Source organism: Glycine soja, chromosome 14 (genome assembly GCF_004193775.1).
Source record: "Glycine soja cultivar W05 chromosome 14, ASM419377v2, whole genome shotgun sequence".
NCBI classification, from domain to species: Eukaryota; Viridiplantae; Streptophyta; class Magnoliopsida; order Fabales; family Fabaceae; genus Glycine; species Glycine soja.
In genome coordinates, this window is record NC_041015.1 from 30,592,232 (window position 1) to 30,610,230 (window position 17,999).

The 17,999-nt window shown below is 35.1% G+C and overlaps 1 protein-coding gene across 1 annotated transcript; it reads left to right on the forward strand.

Annotated features, from left to right (window-relative positions):
* The first annotated feature begins 10,982 nt into the window (after positions 1-10,982).
* On the forward strand, positions 10,983-12,059 carry LOC114383997. Its single transcript, XM_028343681.1, has one exon. The coding sequence runs from the start codon at positions 10,983-10,985 to the stop codon at positions 12,057-12,059; it is 1,077 nt and encodes a 358-aa protein (XP_028199482.1).
* Positions 12,060-17,999: the final 5,940 nt, after the last annotated feature.

The following is a 17,999-nucleotide window of genomic DNA, read 5'->3' on the forward strand; positions in this document are numbered from 1 at the left end:
ATGTCTTCTGTACGATCTTTGATTTGTACATCAACTACCACAGTCGGAGGGACTGTTGATATCAATGGTAATTCACCATGCCATATCTATTTTGTATAAGTAGGACTAATACCCTGACATTTAAGATGTGATCTAAAGCCATGCAATGACTCTCATCTCCTATTCACACATTTGACACATGGACAGAAATATTTTACACCCATTTCTAGTGCATGTTGTTACGCAAATTGCAAAAAATCTTCGACCCCCTTCTCATATTTGTCAGTTATGTGTTGTGCTTTCATCCAACTTCGATCCATGTTTGGTGTACTGTGATACCAGGTACATAATCCCATATGCATAAAAATCTCACCTTTTCATAAAAAGGTGTGGCCCTATCCCATTCGGGAAGAGTTTTTTTACTTGATTCATACATACAAGTAGGTTAAGTTAAATTTGATGAAATTTCGGCAGCATTTCGCATTGGTCTCCAAGTACATGACATGAAAGCGGTGACATGAATTCACCACGATCAAGTATGCACCTGGAGAACAAAGCTTCATGCACTAAACCAAAATTTAATCAAATTTAACACAACATACTTAACCTATAAGCAAGAATTAAGAAAAAAAATGATCAAGATTCAATACAATGATTAATCCAAATTGTTTGTATTAATCGTTGTATTCAATCTCAAACGGGGAACTATGGTTCGCTCACAATGCAGAAAATTTTAATATTAAACAATACTCATATATGAACAACAAGTGTAATAATGACATAAGTGTCAGAATGACATACATACCTCAAAAGACGCTAGTAACAAAAGCTGAATATGGTGCCGGCAGTGATAATTATATGAGTTTATCTTCACTCAATCAAAAAAAAAATCAGTAGCCTTAACTTCCTATGTCAGTCAAGTTATAATATCTACAACCAATACAGATTGTCTAAATTAAAGGTGGAATACAACAGGCCATAAAAATATTAATTCACACACACAGACGGTTATGTGTGTGTTTGTGTGTGTGTGTGTGTATGTATGACTAATCATCTATAAACCTATATGTTATATCAAATTATAAGTAACAAACCATGGCCGACACGGTTAGTAGGTTTTTATAACCCATGGTCGTATTTTTGTTTGTTGGAAATTACCATAATTTCATTTCCTTTGGGTATGTTGCTCAGGTATGTTTCCTGCAATTTGATTGGGATTTTGTGTTCAATGATTTACAGTTTAATTTCATGATAGTATATGTAGTAGTTTTGTACTTTTTTTTTTGTTCGGTTGGTACAATTGCTTAGTGGAGTATGCAATTTCTTATGATTGATTTGATGGATGTATTTTCATTTGTTCTGATTACTTATTTTTGTTTGTGTTGTGCATTCCCTTCTTGCAGCACAAGGATTTGTTCAATTTGTATCTAACATTTCCTTCGCTTACTTTGTCTTAAACAAAATGGTGACAGTAAAGTATGCTCAATTTGAACTGCGATTATTGTTTCATTTTTGTTTGTTTTCACCAACTTTGTTCTAGCTGTTAATACTTGTAGCTTAATTGATGGTCTTTTATCAAGGTACTAGTTGCCACATCTTTCATTGTTCTTGGGAATGTTTTTCTAGTTGTTTTTGGCAATCACCAATCACTTGGTATGTAACATTTTAATTAAGTTCAATTAAATCTTTGCTGCTGCCCTTTTGATATGTTGTAGTTTAGAGGGTTGTAGGTTCATGCTCTGAGTTGTTTGCTAAATCATTGTAAGTCAGCTACTCCAACATGTTGCCATGGTTCATGATACAATAGCCATTGTTCCTAATGTCAACTTTTTGGCAATTCTAATCTATTGCAACTAGCTATGTCCAATGGTTATCAGTTGCACAGCTGGTTCACATATTCCATGCATGTTTTATTTCTTAGTACTGCTGGATTTTCGGTAAGGCTATTTCTTTGGTAATGATTCTTTGTTGGGCTTTATCAATTTGTCCTAATGTTTTGATGGGTAACTTTTTAAAGTTAATTTATGACAAATGTGATGAGAATCCTAAAACTGTCCAAATACAGGGACCTATGACCAAACAGTCAATGGATACCCTTCAACAAATGGTAGCAGGCATACTTAGCAAGGCCCAAGTGGAAAAGGACAAAAGCCCAAATGGAGAAGGACGAAGGCCGAAGTAGAAAAGGATGAAGCCCTAAGTGGAGAAAGGTGAAGGCCCAAGTGGAGAAGGACGAAGGCCTAAGTGGAGAAGGACGAAAGACCCAAGTGGAGAAGCATGAAGGCCCAAAAGCAAAGGCACTAGTAAGCATATTAATCGTTGTTGAAGGCCTAGATTAATTTGAAGGCCCATACAAAATATGTTCTATTTTTATTAATAATTTTTATTTATTGTAATTTTGGCCCAAACTGTTTAGAAGGTCCATGTCTATTTTTATCTTTTTGTTCAGATACACTATAAGTATTGGTTTTTGTTTTCAATAAAAAACTTTTGGGCATTTTCATAAAATTTGGTGAGAGCTTCTCTCTAGGTTCCTTGTTGAACCAATATCAGACTTATCAAGGTAATCCTTGTGGCGTCTACCCTGACTTATCTTCCTTCATCGGAAGTGGCGTCTACCCTAACTTATCTTCCCTCTCCGGAAGTGGCATCATCCAAATCTCTGTAGCCTGTATCAAGCGATCTGCTCGTAGTCAGGATCACATCATCTGGTATCAGAGCTTCGACTCTTGATACATGTTCTATCCTATCCTATTCTTTTTCTTTGTAATTTGTCCAGGTTCGTGTTTTGTCCATGTTTTGTTATTTACGTTCTTATTTGCGTCTTGTTTTGTTCTTTTTTACATCTTGTTTCATTCTTGTTTGTGTCTTGTTGCGTTCTTGTTTGTGTCTTTGTTTCGTTCTTGTTCTTGTCACGTTTTTGTTCTTGTTCTTGTTTCTTTCAGACTTTGTGTCAAAAATAAATCTGTTTCAACTTTGTTTCAAGTTAAAAAAAAGTTGCAGAAATTTCGAAATAAAAAAAAAAGAGAAGAAAAGAAGAAAGAAAAAAAAAGAAAGAAAGTGGGTGTTTGATCTTTGAACACGAAATTGAGGCAGTTAGAGGCGTTTTTTTTGGCAAGTCTGTTATTCAAATCTTTTTTATTCTATCTGTTATCTTATCTATTATCTTATTTGTTATCTTCCTTGTTTATTCAATTTGTTATCCAAATCAAATCAAATCAAAATTTGTTACCCAAATCAAATCTGTTATCCAAATCAAATCAAATCAAATCTGCTATCCAAATCAAATCTAATCTACTATCCAAATCAAGTCTAATCTGTTATCCAAATCAAATCCAATCTGTTATCCAAATCAAGTCTAATCTGTTATCCAAATCAAATCTAAATTCAAATCAAGTCTAATCTGTTAACCAAAATCAAATCTGATTTGTTATCCAAATTAAATCTGCTACACAGTCTGTGATAATTAAATTGTCTTTCATGTCATATACCTTGTGTGTCTAATTTGATTCATCCAGGAACTTAAGAAGGAGTGAGTGGTAAAAGGCAAGAGTGAAAACATCACACAAAAGTCTATATTGAAAGCATCAAACACGAGTGAACTACCATCAAAGAGAGAAACATGTGAGTAGAGTGTGGTGAGGTCCTGAATCTTTTTTTATAAATTACTACAAAATTCTTTGTTCCTTAATCATGGCAGGAGCTGGTGATGATGGTGGTGTATATCATCAACTGGACGGATCTCAGCGTTTATTACTGGACGCGATGACTACACAAATACAACGTTTGTTGAACCGTAACAATGAAGACCTCTACAGGCGAATAAAAGGACTAGAGCACCAAATGAATCCAAATGCTGGGAGACCTTATGGTGGCAACAGAAGGGTCAATGATGGATCGAACCGAATAGAGGGGCAAGACAGAATTGAGGGAGTAAAACTCAATGTATCCTATTTTAAAGGCAGGAGTGACCCAGACGCCTACCTTGACTGGGAGATGAAGGTTCAGCATGCATTCTCCTACAATGATTATCTTGAAGAGCAGAAGGTGAAGTTAGCATAAGCTACATTATCAGACTATGCCCTTGTTTGGTGGAAGAAAAATCAAAGAGAGATGAAGAAACAAGAAGAGCGGGAGATAGATACATGGACTGAGATGAGAAGGGTTATGCGAAAGAGGTATGTTCCAACTAGCTACAGTAGAACCATGCAACAGAAACTCCAGAGGTTATCCCAGGGAAGTTTGATTATTGAGGAGTACTACAAGGAGATGGAGATGGCACTAGTGAGGACCAACATTGAAGAGGACACCAAAACAGTGCATGATGGCTTCACCAACAAGATTTCTTTCCAGCACCATGACCAAAAAATTATTCTTAAACCTCTATCCCTCAAAGAAGTGTGTGATGACCAAATCAGAAGGAGAGAAAAGAGAAAACAAGAGAAAGACAATAGTGAGGCACCACAAAGGAATAGAAAAAGGAAGAGTGATACACCTAAGAGATGGAGTGATACACAAGAGAGAGAGAGTGATAATTCTAATCAGTTAACTATTTATGTTTCTCCTAGTGTTCAACCCTTATTGCAGGAATTTAAAGATGTCTTTCCCAAGGAGATTCCTCATGGACTGCCACCTTCAAGAAGCATAGAACATAAAATTGATCTCTTTCCAGAAGCATCATTTCCTAACAGGCCAACTTACAACAGCAAGCCCCAAGAGACTTAGCATAAGGATGCACAGGCCAAAGTTAAGTATATGAAAAGATTGTATGACCAAGTGGAGGTGCAAATTGAAAAGAAGAATGAAAGTTATGCTAAGCAAGCCAACAAGAAAAGAAAGAAAGTGGTACTTGAACCCGGTGATGATCTTGGACATTTGAGGGCAAATGTTTTCCAAGAAGGAGGGAATGATGAGAATCCTAAAATTGTCCAAATACAGGGACCTATGACCAGGAGTAGAACCAAACAGTCAGTGGATACCCTTCAACAAATGGTAGCAGACATACTTAGCAAGACCCAAGTAGAGAAGGACAAAAGCCCAAATTGAGAAGGACGAAGGCCGAAGGCCGAAGTGGAAAAGGAAGAAGCCCCAACTGGAGAAGGATGAAGGCCCAAGTGGAGAAGGACGAAGGCCCAACTGGAGAAGGACGAAAGACCCAAGTGGAGAAGGATGAAGGCCCAAAAGCAAAGGCACTACTAAGCATATTAATCGTTGCTGAAGGCCTAGATTAATTTAGAAGGCTCATGTCTATTTTTATCTTTTTGTTCAGATACACTATAAGTATTGGTTTTTGTTTTCAATAAAAAAAAGTTTGGGCATTTTCATAAAAATTGGTGAGAGCTTCTCTCTGGGTTCCTTGTTGAACCAATATCAGACTTATCAAGGTAATCCTTGTGGCGTCTATCCTGACTTATCTTCCTTCATTGGAAGTGGCGTCTACCCTGACTTATCTTCCCTCTTTAGAAGTGGTGTCATCCAAATCTCTGTAGCCTGTATCAAGCGATCCGCTCCTAATCAGGATCACATCAAAATGTGAATGCTAACCCAGTCTTTTCCAATTGTGTAGATGACCAGGTTGAATGAAGGATTGTCATTGTTTGATGCAATTCTTATTGTTCCCATGTTTCAGATAACATGGAATTTCTTCTCAATTTGTATAGGATTTATTTATTTTCTAGAATATTAGGTACTTTCTTTCTCACTTAATACGCACAGGTAGCCTCTGCCTTGCATGGGCACTCTGAGAAGATTTAATCATATAATATTAAAGAAAACTAATTAAATACTTATACTCTGATGGAATGGAGTCACTTGAGTATATATTTCAGAAGATCAAATTTGTTAGATAATTTAGAAACACCATGGGGCATGGGTTCAACATGCAAAAGTAGACCTAGCCAAGATAATGTAAGTCAAACACAGATAAATGACTTAATCTTGCTTATTCTTATGCTGGACCTAGCTAAAAAACTTGGAAAAAGGATTTGACATCCCATTCCACTACTAGTCCAGTCAAATAAGGGAAGGAGAAGAAGATAGCATGCAACAATGGTTTCAGCTTTAGAATGGTTGAGAATGGGGGTAAATTTTTCCAATTTCAGATTCAGAACTAACTGCATATTCATGTTGCAAAATAGGTTGCAGGTCAAAAACCTCACATTGGACTATATTTCAGGTGTGGTGAGATTGCAAGATCCCAGCAATCCTACGCGAGTTGCTCTGTGATCTCACCCAATCCTACCAAATTGCGGCTGAGTGGGATCATGTTCGCTCATGGCAGTGAAAATTATAAGAATCATACAATATGGAAATTAAAAATTGTAAAATAGAAATACAATGAAGTGACCATGTAGGCACCACAAAAAAGTTATGAATGAGTTCATCTTGAGTCAGATCAAGAACCTCAGGGCTAAAAGTTGAACCACTGTCATAAACCATAAATATAAACGACAACAAGCCTATAAGACAAAGGCCTTATCACAAGCTTGGAAAGCAACACAGCTTCACAAGAGCTATCTTGTCTCCGTTCTTAATGAATTCTACAGGGCTGATGAAGTGTCTATTGCTTGGGAACATATATGATTTGCCACCATGTTTACAGAGGTGCTTAATTACCAGGGGAAGAAAGGGCAATTTGTGAAAGTTGAAGAGTGTAGTTGTATAGTATATATGATATTGAATTAGCCTAATTTGCCTAACTAGAGGACAATCTGATTCATTCTGTGAACAAAAAGTTAATAATTAATAAGGCCATGATGACCCACACACTTACAATTAGTAATTGTCTTCATTCACTCATCTTTTTTCAGAATGTTTGCCTCTCTATGCAAATTTAGAAGCCTCACTTGAATGGTCCTCTAAAAGGAACATTAGCATGACATACTAGTGTAGTTTACCTATGGTTGTAGGAAACACCACGCATATCACACAATAATAGTCTTGAACACCACGTCATAGAAACCCCTTTTTTTAGTAGTGGGAGGAGCTCTCCTATAACCATCATAACCTACAACACCAAGAAGATCATGTCTCCACCTATGCAAGTGGAGTAACTGCCACATCTATTGACACAAACATTTATGCATACATGTTCTTTCAAAATACTTTAAAACCTTCCTAGAACTCGCAGGATTTGTAGATTAAGTAGTTTGGATATGTCATCCAGCAAGAAACCTTTCAGACCTTGATTGTGAAGACCACTGTTCATCAACAGACGAAACACTCATTAACTAAGATGTAATAACCAAGATATTCAAACAAAAAAAAATTGGAATAATTCAACAGTTCTCAACACAAATCACAATGTCTTTGTATCATAGTGGAACCAATCTCTTATCTAAGTGTTGAGAGTAGTTCTACATTTTTTAGGGTTAAAATAATTTATTGTCCCTATATGTGAGACTCATTTTTAACTTGATATCTATATTATTACTGTGACGCATAGCTAGGAGCCAAATTAAAAGTGATTCTCATGTATAGGATCCAAAGTTATAGCATTTCTAATTCTTATATGTAACACTTTTTTTCAATTCATATACTTCACTATGTTATAACTCCAAACAAATAACGAGAATCAAATTGAAAACTATTATGCATAGAGGGATTAAATTGAGAACTATTTCCATATAGGGTCTAAATTAAAAGTAAATGTCAGATATAAGAACTAAAATTGTACTTTAACCTTTTTTAAAAATGAAATTGGCCCAAAGGAATATTAGAATGGGGATGGTCAATGCAAAGGTTACTACCTCAAGTGAGAAACATAATAAATATCACAAAGTAAAAATGTACACCTCCATAATGAGTTAAAAAGAAACGTCTAGAAAAAGACGTATGTTAACTAGTGTTTACATGTAACCTGTCATTGTGCATACATAAATGCATACAGCCAAAACACAAATTCTTCCCCTTTTCTCCCTAATAGAAGGCAATCCATTTCCTTCCTCTAGAAGCTATGATGTGGAAGAAATAAAAATCTTGGTTTTGGTATAACTAGAGAGAACGAATTGATAAAGTGAAACAATATAAAAGAATTATTAAGACGAAAACAGTATGAAAGGCTACCAAGCTACTACACAACCAAATGAACAAAAACAAAGTAAAGCTTTACATAAGGATAACAAGAAATTACAGTCCATGAATGACCCAGATTCCACTACTTTTGTTTAATTGGCAATCCACTCCAATCCTATTTTGAAATGCTATAATAAGCTAGTTATATGGTATTCTTCAGACAGATTAGGAATAAGGGTATATGCACACACACATGCATCTACAAAATGAAGTTCATATTTTTGGTTATGAACCTACAAAATGAAGTTCTCATCACTAATATCTAAGCTCTACATTTTTCAAAATTAATTTGCTCCAGATTTTTGCTTATGCACCTACAAAATGAAGTTCAGCCAAACAACTTGTAATATCTAACAATATGACTTATATAACGAAGCAGAGCTACTAGTGGCCATACATAGTACCCAGTTTAAGGGACTTATGATGAGTTTTTGTAGCTTGAAATGATCAAATAATGACCAAAATGACATTCATTACACACTACCAACAAAATCCCCAACCTACCAGCTCTAGTTACCTGTGTGATGATGGCTGCACACGACGCCGATGCGATAGAGACATGTACAACTTCGACGATCTGTGAGTAAATGAACGGAGTCAGCACACCAGAGACAAACTCAATGAGGGCGAGCAAACTGGGTGAGCACAAGGTTGAGTGGGTTGATCCGAGTGTCGCTTGAGCGAGGTGAGGGACACGCGAGAATAACCTAATTTCGAAGGAGATGTAATTTGAGATTATGAAAATGATGACAGTTCTTTACACAAAACCTTCATCGTTTACTTTCATATTAATTACACAATTGCCACATTCGTGCATTCTAAGACGGTTCCACAAAACCGTCTTAAAATGTGCGTCGTAAAAAAAATATTTATTGCCCCTAATTGCAAAAATGTCACCACGTGACATTCTGAGACAGTTCCGCAAAATCGTCTTAGAATGTCCGTCGTAAAATAGCGCTTCTCTAGTAGTGTTTACACTATTTCTAAGAAAACTCCTCCCCAATCAACACAGGCATATTAAATCCCCCCAAACGATAGGAAGCCTATTATCCACTCCATAACAAGCAAGTATGTCTCTACAATAGTTTTAAAAATAAGAAAGTTAATGAAAAAATAAATAATGTATGAAATGTTAAACAAAGAAACTTCTAGTACCTACTAAAAATCTTATTCAATTAATAGAATATTAAAATACCTTTTCAGACGTTGAAACTCTTAAGCTAGTCCTAATTTATTTATTTTTATTTTAATTCTGGAAATTGTAATAATTATATAATCTTAGCAACCAAGTATGAAGAACTATTACATTTGAAAAATATATTAATTAAAAGGAATTAAATTTTAAATACTTAATAAAATTTAAAAAAAAAACAGCATATATTAAAGACAAAAAATATATTTAAACTTTAAATAATTGAAACCAATTATTATATATTTCAATAAATCCATACCGTTTTATCCACCACGATTTTTTTACAATGACGACACTACTGTTAAAACCTAAGATTTCATATATATTATCCAAACTCTTAGCTACTGGTTGAGCCTAACAGGTTACATGGATTAATTTCAGTAGAAAGGGTTAATTTTTTAAAAACTAATAAATTATATTTTTTAATTAAGGGATTTAATTCAGTTGATTAAATAATATGTATAAGTTATTATAAATCATTTTATACTTGTTTTTTATTTATACCGATATTATTATTTTTTATCAAGAGAATCTAATTTAACCGGTTAAATATGATGTATGAATTAATCATTTGTTACTTATCTTTGATTTCTATTGATCAAAGAAAACTGCATTTTTTTTATAAATGTTAACAAAACTAGAATTTAATACTTGAAAAGGTATCCATAAATAATCTCTCACTCTGTTATGAATAAGATTACATTCTCCTATAAAGGAGAGGGAGAGAGAGAACAAAACATCCAAACATTTTATGACAAAAAAATGAAAAGTACGGAAGAACAAGTCCACCTAAATCCAAACCCAATTTTGAATATAACTTCAAGCCCAACGTCAATTATCATCTCCACCATCTACGTCCAACAATAATAATAAAAGAATGACACGTAAAATAGCGAAACAACATATGGCAATTTGGGCGTGAGGGCTTTCTAACACGTCACAAAACCGTACAAGTAAAGTCACCAGAATTATTTCTTTAATATAAACTTTTTTTAGACCGGGTAATAATTACTTTGAAATTTTGGAACTGTTAAATGCAAATTTAAATAATCAATTAACACCGAGGTAGACAATGTTAGTTCAATAGGTGCAAGTCTTTGTTTTCTTTTTTCTGTTTTCTTTTTCAGGTATTTCAATTCAGTTGTAAGACAGGAAAACTCGACTTCGTACAGCAGTGTGAAAAAGCCGAATCCTGCAACAACTATTTCCTACTCCATGTTATTCGAAGTGTCCTTAAAAAAATGTTATTCCAAGTGGATAATTATCTTGGATAAAAGAGAATGGCCGGGGCGATCCGGTGGAAGGAGAAATACCTCCTGATTATACAAAAATAAACTCTTTAGAATGTGGCGTTGTGGCTAATATATTAGGTCCTTTTTCTCTGTACTGGTTTATCATGTTAAAATTCAATAGAATAAATAAGCTAGTTATTGATTGATATAGATATTGTCACGTGTAATAAATACTCTCCTATATGTTGAATCATATTGAGTATTAGCTATGTACTAATAGAAATAATTTTCGTTATAACTGTTTTTCCCTTTCTTTCTCTCATTCTTGGAAAAGTGTATGTGTATGTATGTGCATGATTCTTTTTTTGATGAATTCATACTCCAACAAATGGTATCCAGAGCAGGTTGTTGAAGTGTGATCATCGATTGAAAGTGAGGTGACTGAAACCTAAACACGAGAGACGGTAAGCGAGTGAAAACACGAGAGGCGGTGAGGAACCTTATCAATGGCAACGACGAACGGAAACTTTCCGGTTCTTGATGGGAGAAATTACGATCAGTGGAGTATGAAGATGAAGGCGATCCTCGGTTATCAAGATGTGTGGGATCTGGTGGTGAACGGACTTGATCTGTTGCCGGTGAATCCAACCACTGCGCAACAAGCGATATATAGAGATGCGAAGAAGAAGGATTGCAAAGGTTTGTGCATTCTGCATCAGTGTGTGAATCAAGAAATTTTTGAGAAAATTGCGAGAACGGAGACGAGCAAAGCGGCGTGGGATGTTCTCGCGAGCTCCTATGCCGGTGATCAGAAATTGAAGAAAGTACGGCTTCAAACTCTAAGGCGACAATATGAATTGCTAGGCATGGAAGAGAGTGAGACAATTGCTACTTATTTCACTCGTGTTCAAACCATGACAAATCAAATGCAATCGTGTGGTGAAACTCTGTCTGATGAGAAGATTGTTGAGAAGATATTACGATCGATGCATTCGCGATTTGATCATGTCACGGTAGCGATTCAAGAATCGAAGGATCTATCAACACTAAAATTGGAGGAGCTTCAAGGATCACTTGAAGCACATGAACAACGAATGAATGAGAGGAAGTCTGTGAAGCCTAGCACTGAACAAGCACTCATGGCAGAAAGTGGAAACAGAAGTCGTGACAGTCAAGGAGGACGTGGCAGAAGTAGAAACAATTACAGAGGAGGAAAAGGCAGAGGTAACAATTGTAACTCAAACTTTGGTAGAGGAAACTCTAGTAATAATTACAATAGTGAACAAAAGAACAATAACAGTGAAAATTATAGAAGAAGAGGTGGAAGAGGTGGTAGAGGAAGAGGTGGAAGAGGAGGAAGAAAAACTTATAAGAGTCACATTCAATGCTATAATTGTGAGACATACGATCATTTTGCCGATGAATGCTATAGTAATCCAAGCCACACTAATGCAAGATTGGCTCAAGAAGAAGATGAGAAGGAGGAAATTCTGTTAATGGCAGTAGAGGAGGAAATTGGTGATGATGGAGTGGAAGAAATAAGAAAGGAGAAAGTAGATATAGAAGAAGTGTTATTATGGTGACTGTGAAGGATGAGAGTGATCATGGTGATAACTGGTTCCTTGACACTGGGTGTTCAACACACATGTCAGGAAAGAAGGAATGGTTTGTTGAGATAGATTTCACTGTCAAAAGCAGGGTGAGGTTTGCTGATGACAGGACTATGAAGGTTGAAGGTGTAGGAAAGGTGATGATCAGGAAGAGAGATGGATCTAAATGCTTTATTTCTGGAGTGTTGTATGTTCCAGGAATGAAGAGCAATCTTCTGAGCATTGGACAACTACTGGAGAAAAGGTACAAGATGGTGTTGGAGGATTGTGCCATGAAGGTGTATGACAATGAGAGGAGATTGTTGATTAAAGCAAATTTGTCAAAGAATAGAACATTTAAAGCTGAGCTAGATGTTCTAGTGCAACAGTGTTTAGAATCAACAATTGACAAGGAAGAATGGCTATGGCATTTTCGTTATGGTCACTTAAACTTCACTGATCTGAATAGGTTACAGAGTAAGGGAATAGTGAAAGGAATTCCTCATATCAAGGTGCCAAATGATGTATGTGGAGAATGTATAAAAAACAAGATGTCCAGAAACTCATTCAATCAAAATGTATCCACAAGATCCAAGAGGAAGCTGCAAGTTGTTTTTTCTGATGTATGTGGACCAATTCAACATATGACTCTTGGAGGTAACAAATACTTTGTTACATTTATAGATGAGCTTACTAGAAAACTTTGGATTTACTTGATTAAGAGGAAGAGTGATGTGATTGAAGTATTCAAGAAATTCAAAGTTTCAGTGGAGAAACAGTGTGGAAAGAATTTAGAGATATTAAGAACGGATGGTGGGGTGAATATGTATCTACTGAGTTTGCTGAATTTTGTGAGAAAGAAGGCATCACACATGAAGTAACACCTCCATACACTCCTCAACATAATGGAGTAGCTGAGAGGAAGAATAGAACTTTGTTGAACATGGTGAGGAGCATGTTAAAGAGCAAGAAACTACCAAAATATTTGTGGGGAGAAGCTGTGAACACTGCTGCATACATCTTGAACAGAAGCCCAACTAGGAAATTGGAAAATATAACACCTGAGGAAGCTTGGACAGGAGTGAAACCAAGTGTGTCTCACCTCAGAGTGTTTGGATCTATTTGTTATAGACATGTACCTGACCAACTGAGAACTAAACTTGATGATAAAGGAGAAATGATGATATTGATTGGATATCACTCAACTGGAGGTTATAAATTGTTGAATCCAGTGAACAACAAGATAGTGATAAGCAGGGATGTAGTGGTGGATGAAAGCAAGGATTGGGAGTGGAATGTCACACCAGAGATAGAAAAACAGAATCAAGTTGAATTGCAACTTGAAGACAGTGACACTGTGGCTGTGCAAGAAAATGAAACTGGAGAAGGCAGTGCTGAGGGGCCAAGAAGATCTTTGAGACAGAGACAAGTCCCTTAAAGATTAAATGATTTTGAATTGTTGAATGATGGTGCAATTAATGATGAAGGTGACTACTAGCTGAATCTGAGCCACTCACAGTGGAAGAAGCAATGCAGAATAAGAAATGGATTACAGCTATGAATGAAGAGCTTAATTCCATAGAAAAGAATAATACTTGGGAGTTAGTGGAACTACCAAAGAATAAAAAAGCCATTGGAGTGAAGTGGGTGTATAAGGTGAAAGTAAATCCCAAAGGAGAAGTGGTGAGGTATAAGGCGAGATTAGTAGCAAGGGGATTTCTCCAAAGGCAAGGCATTGACTATGAAGAAGTATTTGCACCTGTGGCCAGATTAGAGACAGTAAGAGTGGGGGTGGCACATGCAAGTTTGAGAGGGTGGAAACTACATCAACTTGATGTAAAATCAGCAATTTTGAATGGTGATTTACAAGAAGAAGTGTACATTGTTCAACCACCTGGGTTTGTAGTGAAAGGCAGTGAGAGCAAGGTGTTCAAATTGAGGAAGGCTCTATATGGGTTGAAAAAAGCACCACATGCTTGGAACATGAAAATAGATAAGAGCTTGACCAATTTGGGTTTTGTGAAATGTAGGTCTGAGCATGGAGTGTATGTGAAGTCAGGGGGTGAAGACATTATGATGCTATGCCTTTATGTTGATGATCTGTTATTGACAGGAAACAATGAAGCAAAAGTGAATGAATTTAAGAAAAATCCGATGGATGAGTTTGACATGACTGACCTGGGTGAGTTGTCATATTTCCTTGGAATTGAATTCAAGAAGTGTAGTGAAGGAATTGTTCTCACACGGCAAAAATATGCTACTGATATTCTGCATAGATTCAATATGCAACACTGTAACAGTGCTGAAACACTTGCAGAAGCTGGATTGTGGCTCGATAGAGATAGTGAAGAGGACTTAGTAGATGCTACTGAGTTTAGAAGGATTGTTGGGGCATTGAGATATCTCTGCAACACCAGACCTGATCTAGTTTTCAGTGTTGGTCTGATTAGCAGAGTTATGGACAGGCCTAGAGTATCACATCTCAATGCAGCAAAATGAATATTGAGATATGTGAAAGGAACAATTGGTTATGGAATTTGTAGATGCAAATGCCTTTGGTGCTTTGATGATGATCATGATGATATGATGCAATTGATGCAAATGGGCTTTTCAAGATTAAAATTCAAGACAATACTTCAAGATTACAAGTCACAACTTCAAGATGATCACTAGTAAATTAGGAAGGGAATTCCTAATTGAATTAGCAAAAGGTTTGGCCAAGAAATTTTAATTAAAAAGTGTTTTTCAAAGATTTTACTCTCTGGTAATCGATTACCAGAGGATGTAATCGATTACCAGTGGCCAAATATATTTTATAACAGCTACTGAAATTTGAATTCGAAATTTTAGACTGTGTAATCGATTACACAATTTTGGTAATCGATTACCAGCAGTTAATAAACGTTTTAATTCAAATTTTAAAAGCTGTAATCGATTACACAATTCCTGTAATCGATTACCAGACAGGATTTTCAGAAAAATAATTCTAAGAGTCACAACTTTTCAAAGGCTTTATTCTTGACCACCAATGGTCTATATATATGTGACTTAAACACGAATTTGCTCAGAGATTTTTCAGAACAACAAGTGTTTATCCTCTCAAAGAGCAAAATCATTTTATCCTCTTAAAATTCCTTGGCCAATTCAATTGCAATTCATTAAGGAATTATTTGAGCGCTCAATCTGTAAAATCTATCTCTTTCTAGAGAGATTCATTCTTCTTCTTCTACTCATTCTCTAAGGGATTAAGAGATTGTGGGTCTCTTGTTGTAAAGGAATTCTAAACACAAGGGAAGGATTGTCCTTGTGTGTTTAGAACTTGTAAAAGGAATTTACAAGATAGTGGAACTCTCAAGCGGGTTGCTTGGGAACTGGACGTAGGCACAGGGGTGTGGCCGAACCAGTATAAATCTGAGTTTGCACTTTCTCTTCCCTTAATCTCCTTTATTTATTATTGCTTTATATTCATATTCAAATTGTTTTATTTGAATTAATATTTAAGAAGATTGTCATTAAGGGAATTCATAACTTGAATAAATAGTGAAATAGATTTTTAATTGGGGAAGTAGTTTGGAATATCTTAATTCAACCCCCCTTCTTAAGATATATGAGGCCACTTGTCTAACAGAATTTTGATGACCATTAACCATAGTGAAAATACAAGAAATCTATATGGCTATACAGATGCTGATTGGTGTGGAGACAAACGTGATAGGAAGAGCACTGTTGGATTTGTTTTTCTAATTGATTCAGCACCAATTTCTTGGAGCTCGAAGAAGGAATCTATGGTTGCACTTTCATTGTGCGAAGCTGAATACATTGTTGCTGCAATGGAAGCTTGTCAAGCAGTGTGGCTTGATACTTTGATACAGGAACTGAAGATCAAAGAAGAAGGTCCAGTTGAGCTATATGTAGATAACAAATATGCAATCAAGTTAGCCAAACATCCAATTGCACATGGAAGATCAAAGCACATTGAAACCAAATTTCATTTCATAAGAGACCAAGTTGCGAAGGGGAAATTCAAGTTGAAGTTCTGCAGATCAAAAGATCAGCTTGCCGATATATTTACCAAGTCCTTGAAATCTGAAACCTTCAAAAAACAGAGAAGCATGCTGAATATTGTTGATAGCAGGAAACTAGCTTAAGGGGGTGTGTTAAAATTTAAGAATAAATAAGCTAGTTATTGAATGATATAGATATTGCCACGTGTAATAAGTACTCTCCTATATGCTGAACCATATTGAGTATTAACTATGTGCTAACAGAAATAATTTTCGTTGTAACTGTTTTCCCCTTTCTCTCTCTCGTTCTTGGAAAAGTGTATGTGCGTGATTCTTTTTTTGATGAATTCATACTCCAACACATCAGACCAATGGGCTTGGAAGGAGGACTCTTCAAGCCTCTACACAATTAAATTACCTTACAATTTCTTCAAGCTCAAGTATTCACAAAGAGTTCACTCCTCATTTTGTTGTTTCTAAATATATTTTTGGAAGAGCTCTATTCCTTTGAAAAAAATAACTTGTTTTTTTCTTGGAGGGTGATTTCGAATAGGATCCCTACTCGGGTCAATTTGTACGTAAGAGAGATGTATTGTCTCTAATTACAGAGTATAGAGTATCTTTTGTGTTTTACGCTTCTCTTTGGAAGAAATATTGTCATCAATTATTTTTTATCCTACTTGATCTGAAACCTTGGAATGTTATCTATCCATGGATTAATTGGTTATACCGGGTCTCACCTAATAACATATTTGATCATCTGGTATAGATAATATCAGTTATGAAAAGGAAAAATAAATATATAGTCTTTAGATAAGTACTTAATTATTTTAAATGATTTTCTAATTTTAAATAGAAATAATAATCTTTTGAAATATCAAACAAAATATACAACACACACAACCATATAATAAATTATTGGTAAAGTTCTCTGTGTAATTTAAATGATTAAAACTGTTGGAAACGATATTCGTGACACATGTAAACTCAATAATTACTATAACCGCCGCAAAATCATTTTTTTGTTGAGATTTACTTGCCAAAACTTAGCTTGTGTACTGCCACAGTGCGGGACCTGATAATGTTCTTTTTAGTGTCAATTAGTAATAAATGATAGAAAATAAGTGTAATGAATTTACAAAATGATTTATCGACTATAATGCACAATTTATATAAAATTAAAAATTAAAACAAATAAGAAATTAGTGTTAGCATTAAGCCGGGAAAAAAATAAGTAGGAATTAACCCATGAAATTAGTTGACATGACAAAACCTTTCATCATATAATATAATAATATAATAGTGAAATGTATTTTTATGTGAAATATTTAAGGTATCTTGTATTTTTTTTCTATTATTTAAATATTAACAATTTTATGTAAATGTTAATAGGATTTTATGTAAAATTATTATTTTTCTTGTGCATTACTTAAAATAAATGTTTCTTTTATACAACTAAAATTTTCTAATAGATAAATACTTCAAACTATATATGTACTGATATGATCAAGAACTCCTTGATCATGTTTTAGATTGGGAATCCCTCAAGCCAATATAGGGTTCAATAAGTGTCAATCCCTTGAATACATCTTGGCTCCATGGAAATTATGGAATCTAGCTCATCTTAATACTATATTAGTTCTATCATGTAATTTTAGATTGCATCACCTTAATCAAGGGTTACAAAGCATCATATGAGATATTGAACGTTCCAGATAACATATGTCTCGTCCTACCTATTTCAGAAGCGGTTCTATCCTACCTAAACTAACTAACCTAACTAAAATATATATGCTTATGAAGAACTATCTAATGGGGCACATGTTCAATAAGCCTTTCAGATAATTGAATCTTTCCTCAACTAAGTAGTGAAATGATTGTTTTGTGTGTGTGATATTCTTGAATGGATAAGTTCCTTAGAATTTTAATT

Bases quoted from the DNA above. Each gene is read 5' to 3' on its own strand.
- LOC114383997 (XM_028343681.1), top strand. From the start codon at position 10,983: ATGGCAACGACGAACGGAAACTTTCCGGTTCTTGATGGGAGAAATTAC.